This window comes from Myotis davidii, unplaced genomic scaffold (assembly GCF_000327345.1).
Source record: "Myotis davidii unplaced genomic scaffold, ASM32734v1 scaffold896, whole genome shotgun sequence".
NCBI classification, from domain to species: domain Eukaryota; kingdom Metazoa; phylum Chordata; class Mammalia; order Chiroptera; family Vespertilionidae; genus Myotis; species Myotis davidii.
The window spans coordinates 336,098-344,985 of NW_006287365.1; the positions used below are offsets into that span (position 1 = coordinate 336,098).

Genomic DNA, 8,888 nt, shown 5'->3' on the forward strand with positions numbered 1-8,888 from the left:
TCCTCTTCTTTGTTTGGGGTTTGGAGGTGCCCAGATGAGGCCCAGCTGTGAAGCAGTGCAAGCTGCTGTTGGGCTTTGGGCCTTCTCTTGGAAGTTCTGGGTCTATCTGGCCCAGCTGCAGTTTGTTAGGTAATTTTCAGATTGTAAAGGGCCAGGCCTTTCATATGCAAAAGCCTCTGTGCACAGCTTGGGTGGGGCAGGGTCTCCGGGAATCGACAGGGCGGAGCAAACCACTGTGGCTGATCCTCAGTCCTGCCCTAAGGGGCCCTGAGTCTCAGTTTCCCATGGTAATGGCTGCAAGCACCTCTGAGAGAAAGCCACCCTTGAGTTCCGCCCGCTGCCAGACAGTCCAGTTTCTCCCCGTATGAGTCTGGGTCCCCAGAGACTCACCCAGAACTGGAGTTCAGAGCAGTCGGGAGCTTGAGACTCCCTCCGGATTGGAAAAAACAAGCGTGTCCTCAGTTGCCAGCCCCTTTCCGCGTGCGCCTCCATACCTCTGTACTTTACTTCTGCACCTCCTCTGAGTCTCAGTGTGCTTTTCTCTTTCCTTCTAGTTGCACAAATTCCACTCAGCCAGCCTTCCTGTGGTTCTGGATGGTGTCCGTTTTGTCTTTTAGTTGTATTTTTGAAGTGGTTGTGCGAGGCAGGAATTTCCGGTGTTTTCCTATGCCACCATCTTCTGTCAAGTGTTTAGAATAGTATCTGGCACATAGGAAATCCCGTTTAAGTGTTAGCTATTGTTATTATTAGAACTAGGATAATTCTTTTCCTGGAGTGTCAGCAGCTTAAGGACCATGAACATAGCACCAAGGTCTTTAAAAATGTACTTACTTTTGGGAAATTTCCCTTAATTTGTAGGCATTCTCCCAAAGAGAAACTGACTTTGATTCTCAAAGGGGAACATTATTTCTGATTTTTTTTTCTTTCTGAAATGGGGCATTTCTTCCGCAAGAGGAGGGAGGGCAGCCAAGGGGAGCTCTGGTCTCTCTCCTGTGTGTGTGGCTGGGGTGACTGGGTCAGCGGGGCCTTCCAGAGCGGGGAAGAGGCAGCTGGGAGAGTGGCCATGGTGTGACCCTGAGCACCCTCCCTACAGGCCCCAGGGAACAGGACAGCCTGTTTGTCTGAGGCCTGATTCCTTCCCCAGGTACCTCATGGCAGGGCCAGACTCCAGCAGCGAGGACGAGGGCGGCCCTCACGGCGGCGGCAGCGGGGATGAAGCCCCACAGCTTCCCCAAAAGGTCCGCTGTCCCCTGACCAGCAGTGGGAGGGTGTACTGGGAGGAGGATATGGGTCTGTTGTAGCCCCCAAAGTCTACTCCTGCCTCCTGTGGCTCACCTCCCCACATTCTCCCACCCACCCTGCCCCTTGCATGCTCACTCCCCACTCCCCCTCCTCAGACCAAAACCAAGGCCCCTCAGGCAGCGGGATCCAGCTCACCCCAGACAGCCTCCACTCCAGAAGAGACCAAACCAGCCTCACCCGGGTCCCAGGAAGATACCCACACTGAGGGGGAGTGGTCAGGTCAGCCTTAGGGAGGAGGGGACTGGGGGCCTAGAATTCTGAGGGAGGAGGGTTCTGGGAGCCTGGACTCCTGGGTCTGAGGGAGGAGGAGGAGGCTGAGGGCCCCCCCGATAACTGGATCTGGAGGGCTATTGAGTTTGGTGGTTAGGATGCCTGTGTGAGACTGTGCAGAGGGTCACCGGTCTTCCCAGAAGACAGGGGGTCACCTTGCACTGACTAAGCTTCTGCTCGCAGGACAGGACAATGGAGCGGAAGATTCTGAGGACACTGAGGATGAGCTGAGAAGGTAGCATCGGGGCCAGGGGGTCAAGGTGGGCCGGGCCTTGGGTAGAGGGGATTGGTCTGCATACTCTTCCCCACCCCTCTTGGCTCCCCCAGGGTGGCTGAGCAGAAAGAACGAAGGCAGCCCCCTGGCCAGGGGGAGAATGGTGAGGACCCATATGCGGGATCCACAGATGAGAACACTGACAATGAGAGTCCCCCAGAGTCTCCTGACCTGCCAATTCCTGAACTCCCAGGTAGGAAATCCCCCTCCCTCCCTCCTGAAGTGGGATCTGTCCCTCTCAGTTCTCATCTGTGACTTGCTCCAGCTAGCCTAGGATTGCTGCTACCCACCCTGGGACTTGTCTCCTGGTCTCCTCCCGCCACCGCCTGCCTTTGCCACTTCTTCGTTCCCTTAGGCCTGTTCCCTTCCCTCCCCTTCCTGTTCTGTCCCCCATCACAGCCCAGCACCAGGCACTGGTGTGACCACCCGCTTTGGCTCCACTCCAGGTGTGAACAGCGCCTCCCTTACATCAGAGCTTAACCCCCCTAGGCTTCAGGATTACCTGGAAGGCTTTTAAAATCTGCAGATGCCCAGCCTCCCACCCCCACCCCTCAGTTTAGTTTTTGTGTGGGTGGGGCAGTCGAAAAGGAATGAGACCAACCAGATGAAAAGTGGCTGGTTCATCAGTGTCTGACCCGGCCACGCTTATTAAGTGGCAACAGCCCATTTGTGACTTGAGAGAATGAGGGGCTCTCTATGAGGCTCTGGTAGGGAAGGAACTATTTGTCCCTTCTCCCTGGCCCCTCAGTCCTTTGACGGCGATGGCAGGTGCCAGGGAATTGGGAATCATGTAAGAAGCACATTACAATCATTGGAATCGTGTCTTTTACCATTAAAGAAAACAACGAAAACCCAGGCTCTGCTGGGCTGGCTGAGCTGCTTGTCCTCATTGCCCCGTCCGTTCCCTGCCCTCCTGTTTGGCCTCTGTGGCCCCTGGCTGGTGCCTTGGCACTTGAGGGCCTCACCTTGGCTCTTCTACCATCTCCCCAGACTTCTTCCAGGGCAAACACTTCTTCCTGTACGGGGAGTTCCCTGGGGACGAGCGGAGGAAGCTCAGCCGCTATGTCACAGCCTTCAATGGGTCAGTCGCTGGGGGTGGGACTGGGGTGAGGCGGGTGCTGAGTTTTGAGGAGGGATGTGGTAGGTTGTGGGAAGGAGGGCAATTGGGAGGTGGGGAAGGGGTGACCCTGCAGGATGGGCACAGGCCACAGAGTTCAGTGGCAGCCCTGCTGCGTAGCTCCCCCCTGGCTTCCTTCTCTAAAGGGAGGCGCCCGGCCACCCTTCTGAAAGGATTAGTGACAGTGGGAGCTGTCAGTATGGTGGCTGTGGTGAGACTGGCACGTGGGACAGTGGAGGACCACAAGCAGCCTCTCGGGGACATAGGTGGGGATAGGAGAGGATGGTTGGGGAGTGGGGTGTCAGCAGAGGGGACACCGATTCTCAGCCTCTTTTCTTCTCCCGTTAGGGAGCTCGAGGACTATATGAGCGACCGGGTCCAGTTTGTAATCACAGCACAGGAGTGGGACCCCAGCTTTGAGGAGGTGAGTTCAGAGGGGCAGGGAAAGGGAGACCCAAACTGCCCTTCAATCTCCTCTATCCCCTCCTCTCTCACGTGTCCCCTGCCCCGCTGCAGGCCCTGATGGACAATCCCTCCCTGGTGTTTGTCCGCCCGAGATGGATCTACAGTTGTAACGAGAAGCAGAAGTTACTTCCTCACCAGCTCTATGGGGTGGTGCCTCAGGCCTGAAGTATGTGCTTGTGCACACACACACGCGTGCACACACACACACACACACACACACACAAGTTTAATTGTACTGACTTGGTTTGGAGCCACTGCCTCTCACTCAGGAGTTTCCCAGAAATTCTAAGAGGCTCCCCAGCTGTCTTCTGTTTGGTTGGTGCTTCCCCTCTGAGAGGCAGGTCTCTGAGCTGCCTGAGACTCCTGACCTGGGTCCTGGATAGAATGAGGGCTCTCTGAGGGCTCTGGTAGGGAAGGAGCTGTTTGTCACGGCTCGCTGGCCCCTCAGCCCTGTGGCAGCAGGTGCCAGGGAATTGGGAATGACACTGTGACTGTCACATGGTTTCCCATCACCTCATTTGGGAGGTAGAATGGGGGAAGGGCATTTTACTCAATCCACCCAAATCCTGAATCCCCTTCAAGGCTCCACTACACTTAAGGTCGGAGCTGAACTGGGCGTTTAGAGAATCGGGACAGAAGATGGGGTGTCGTTCTAGGCAGGGGCCGTGGCATGGACAAAGGCCCGGAAGTGGGAGCTGCTAGCCTGGTGTCTGGGTAGAGTTGAAAGAGCATTGCCACCCTTGGTGAAGAGGCTGTAGGGGCAGATCTTGCTAGAAAGGTGGGCACAGTCCTTGCAGCTGCAGTGTCCAGTGTGGTAGCCAATGGACACAGGTGGCTATTTAAATTACAATGAAATGAGCCCAAGCCTGTTTGCTCAGTGGTAGGGTCATCGACCCTTGGACAGAAGTGTCTCGGGTTCAATTCCCAGTCAAGGGCATGTACCTCGATTATAGATTCATCCTTGCCCCAGTCCAGGCGCGAGAAGGAGGCAACCGATCGATGTGTCTCTCACATTGATGTTTCTCTGTCTCCCCTTCCTACTCTAAAAGTCAATGGAAAAAAATATCCTTGGATGAGGAGTAAAAAAAATTACAGTGAAATAAAGGGAAAATTCACTTCCTCCTCACACTGGCCCCATTTCAGCGCTCTGGCCACGGCACTGACAGCACAGACATTTCCATCCCCGTGGGAAGCCCAAGCAGGCTGACAGCACCGGACAGAGAATCTTGGACTTTTCCTGGGGGAATGGGGTGGGGAAGGGGTTTGGGCAGCACAAAGGGCTGGGCCATCTGGGTTTGAGATCTGCCCTTTGGGTAATCTTTTCTTGGATGTTCCAAGCCCATTCCCAGCTTTGGACCCATCAACTAACCAAGGGCCACCAATCTTAATCCTTTGTCTTTGTTGACCTTTGCTTTTTCATCTCTGAGGTGAAGGTGGTATTAGATTCTGCAGCCACTCATTCACTTTTCATTCATTCATACATGTACTGACCACTCGCTGTGCTACTTCCTATTGTTGCTGTAACAAATTACTACAAACTTAGTGCCTTAAAACAACAAAAATTTCTACTCTTCTAGGTCTGAAATCTGAAATGGGTCTCACTGGGCTAAGAAGTCACGGTGTAGGTTGGCCCGCATTCCTTCTGGGGCTCCAGGGGGACTGCTTTCTGCGCTTTTCCAGCTTGTAGCAGCTGCTCACATTCCGTCCCCTTCCATAGTCAAAGGCAGCGGAGGCCAGGCAGTCTTTCCCATGCACATCGTCTCTGACACCAGATCTTTTGTCGTATTCTCCCATGTTTAGACTCCGATGACTGTGGAGCCCACATGGACATTCTGGAATAATCTCCTTTTTAAGGTCAGCCAGTTGGCAACCGGAATTCCTTCTGCTGCCTTAAGTCTCCTTTGCCACATTCCATATCCATAGGTTCCAGGGATTAGGATGTGGACATCTTTGGGAGGCCCTTGTTCTGCCTACTATACCAACTGTGAGTGAGACACGGGCTGCAGTGTGAAAAGACAGATACACTTCCTCACTCCTGGGCTGACATTCTGCTGGGGGAGAGACAGTGAGTGTGTGTTGCAGTGTTGGGCAGGGGTAAATGCTGTGAGAGCAGGGAGAGCAGAGCAGGGCTGCACAGAGTGACAGGGCAGGTGGAGGTGTTTAGATAGAGTCATAGGAGAAGGCATCTCAGGGGACGTCCCCTTCTGCAGGGACTTGGGAAAAGGGTCCTGGGGAAACTGGTCCAGGCAGAGGAAAAGCAAGTGCAGAGACCCTCCGGCCGGACCTGTGCAAGGAGCGGCAAGGCATCAGGGTGTCAGGAGACCTGGGATCCACTCTGAATCAGCACTGCCCCCTGCCCTATTTTTTGGTTGCAGACCAGTCATCTTGTAAGATTGGACCAGACTAAATGAGTTTGTGCCCTTGAACCTTTGAGGTGGTGTGGTTGCTACAGAGGAGCTCTTCGCAGACAGGAACTCTATGGATAAAAGTCATGCTGTCAAGTTTGGAGGGGGGACTGGAATCCTTACCTATGCCCAGCCCTGCCGCGCCAAGCCCCCGCCCCCCCGCCCGCCCTCCAGATCTTGCTGAGTAGTCTACAGCTCATTTCCATTTACTTGCTTGATTCTCCCCCTTATGCTGGAGACACCACAAACCATCTCTCAGTCCATCCTTCACACCTTTCAGGTCTCAACTCAAAACATTATCTGCTCAAGAAAGCCTTTCCTGCCCTAGCTGGTTTGGCTGAGTGGATGGAGTGTTGGCCTGGGGACTGAAGGGTCCTAGGTTTGATTGTCAAGGGCATATGCCCGGTTGCTGGCTCGATCCCCAGTAGGGGGCGTGCAGGAGGCAGCCGACCAATGATTTGCTCTCATCACTGATGTTTCTATCTCTCCTTCTCCCTTCCTCTCTGAAATCAATAAAAACATATTAAAAAAAAAAAAAGGCCTTTCCTAACCTCTAGAATAGTATATGTTAGGTATACACTCTTATCATGCTGCATCATATTTCTAACTTGATTTGTTTATGGTCAAACGTACCAGTCTCTTCCTCTATAATTTGATCTTTTTGTGTCGGAAAAATACTTTCTCTACTTCTGAGGTTACTAAGATATTCTCCTATATTTCCATTTAAATTAGTGTTGTGCTTCAAATTTAGATCTTAACTTCCTAGAAACTAGCTTTTGTGTATGGTGTGAAGTAGGGATCTGTATTAGTTTTCTATTGTTGCTGCAACAAATTACCACAAGCTTAATGACTTTAAACAATACACATTTATTTTCTTACAGTTCTAGAGGTCAATAGTCCAAACTCAGTTTCTGGGCCAAAATCATGGTGGCAGCAGGCCAGGGTTCCTTCTAGAGGCTCTAACGGAAAATAATTTTCTTGACTTTTCTAGCCTCTAGAAGCTGCCAAGTTCCTTGACTCGTGGCCCTGCATCACTCAATCTCTGCTTCCATTGTCGCATCTGCTCTGACTTCTATTTCCCTCTTCCCCATATAAGGACCCTTGTGACTACATTGTGCTCACAAATAATCAGGATATTCCCATCTCAAAATCCTTACATCTGCAAAGTCCATTCTGCCATGTGTAAGCTAACATATAGGTGCTAGGGGTTAGGATGGGGACAACTTTGGGGGACCATTATTCTGCCCATCACAGGGTCCCTCCCATTTCATTTTTCCCCACCTCAGCTAACTCACAGATTAGCTTGTCCTTTCCCCACTCATCTACAGCAGGGGTCGGCAAATTGCCGTCCATAGGCAAAATCCAGCCCACTTGCTGATTTTGAAATAAAGTTTTATTGGAACCCAGCCACAAATTCATTACAGTGTCATGAGTGTGGCTGCTTTTACAACAGCAGAGTTGAGTAGTCATGGCAGACACCGTATGGCCTGCAAAACCTAAAAATATATACCATCTGGCCCTTTACAGGAAGCTTGCCAACCCCTGATCTCCAGGTGGGGGCTGTCACATGTCAGGACCAAGGCTCCCCTACTTGTTCTTCAAAATGGACTTAAGCTTCTTTACTTTTATTTTTTGCCACTACTTGACTAGTGACCCCTCTCCTCACTAAACCAGGTCTGTCTTATTTCCTGCTGTATTCCTAATACCCTATTCAGGTCCTAGCACACAGTAGGTGCTTAATGTGTAGGATGAAGAGCAGTCCAATGTTAGCTCACTCATCTGATTTTACAGTGAGAGAAACTGGCTCTAAGAAGGGAACTGACTTGCCCAAGATGATGATGCTTGCACCCTTACAAGGGCCTTATAACACTCCCATTTTATAGATCAGGTATCTGAGTCCAGAGAAGTGCCAAAGGTTGTCCAAGGCCCCTCGGCTCATACGCAGTCCTAGCCAAAGCTAGGACTTTACCTACTATCAGCAGTATGCCCCTTGTTCTGGCTTTTATCACTTATATCCTGGGAATCTTTCCACACTGGTACAATTGAGCTGGTTTCTCCCCCTACAGCTACATCTTCCATTCTACGGCTGTATTGTAATTAATTAGCTGGTCTCGACTGATGAACACTTGGGTTGTTTTCCATCTTTGGGCACAACCATAATGCTGTAGCGAACATCCTTGTCCTTATGCCTTGTTCACATGCTGGAGTTTATAGGATACATTCTTGGAAGCGGAATAGCTGACACGAGCAGGTGTGCATTTAAGTATTTCATAGGTACAGCCAAATGGCCAAAATGGAAGCACCAATGTAACTTACAACAACAGGAGAGAGCCTGTTTTCCCACACTCCCCACCACCCCACAATGCTAGCAGACTTTGTACCTTTGCCAAATGAATAGTCAGGAAAAACCAGAGACAGTTCTTTCCCACCACAGCTCCAGGTCCATGGTTTGGGGCCAGTTAACTCTCTGTGGTTGATACATTCCCTCCCCTTCCCCAAAGTGGGTGAGCAAAGAGTGCTTCCACCTTTTAAGTTAGAACCCAGTATGTACGTACTGTATATAGGAGGGGCCAACCTCCCTGCCAGCTACAAGAGGCAAGCCTGGTTTAGAAATGCCACCTCTGCGTTTACTGGAGCTGGCGGCAGAGGGGGCCGGTGAGCCAAGGGCAGGGCTCACTCCCGCTCCCCCTGACTCTCAGCCTGGTGGTGGCTGCGTTGGTGAAGGAGCAGGAGGCGCCTCTGGCCAAAGGCCTGGCCGCAGCTGGAGCAGCGATGTCGTCGGGCGGTGGCCTGGCTGCTCGGCGCGGTGGGGGGTTCATGGCATAGGCGGTGGGCAGCCAGTTTGGAGGGGAATGAAAAAGCCTTGGGGCAGTGCGGACAAGGATAGGGGCGGGCATCCGTGGCATGGTGCGTGTGTCGGTGGGCAGCCAGTTTGGAGGGGTAGCAGAAGGACTTGGAGCAGTCAGGGCACGGGTAGGGGCGGGCGGGCGCGTGGGTCCAGAGGTGGGCTGCCAGCTTGGAGCGGTGGCCAAAGGCCTTTGGGCAGTGCGGGCAC

The 8,888-nt window shown here is 52.4% G+C and overlaps 2 protein-coding genes across 3 annotated transcripts in view; one reads left to right on the forward strand and one right to left on the reverse strand.

Moving 5' to 3' along the window:
• Positions 1-3,660, forward strand: part of XRCC1 (X-ray repair complementing defective repair in Chinese hamster cells 1) — a 33,695-nt gene extending 30,035 nt beyond the window's left edge. For both annotated transcript variants that reach the window (XM_006759096.2, XM_015560908.1), the window contains 7 exons: positions 1,145-1,238; positions 1,398-1,520; positions 1,752-1,807; positions 1,900-2,039; positions 2,837-2,927; positions 3,312-3,387; positions 3,480-3,660. In XM_006759096.2, the coding sequence (XP_006759159.1) occupies positions 1,145-1,238; positions 1,398-1,520; positions 1,752-1,807; positions 1,900-2,039; positions 2,837-2,927; positions 3,312-3,387; positions 3,480-3,593 (694 nt within the window). In that variant the 3' untranslated portion in view covers positions 3,594-3,660. The remainder of the gene's footprint in view (positions 1-1,144; positions 1,239-1,397; positions 1,521-1,751; positions 1,808-1,899; positions 2,040-2,836; positions 2,928-3,311; positions 3,388-3,479) is intronic.
• Positions 3,661-6,680: 3,020 nt separating this feature from the next.
• Positions 6,681-8,888, reverse strand: part of ZNF575 (zinc finger protein 575) — a 4,175-nt gene continuing 1,967 nt past the window's right edge. The window contains exon 5 of the mRNA XM_015560896.1: positions 6,681-8,888. Coding sequence (XP_015416382.1) covers positions 8,507-8,888 — 382 coding nt within the window. The 3' untranslated portion in view covers positions 6,681-8,506.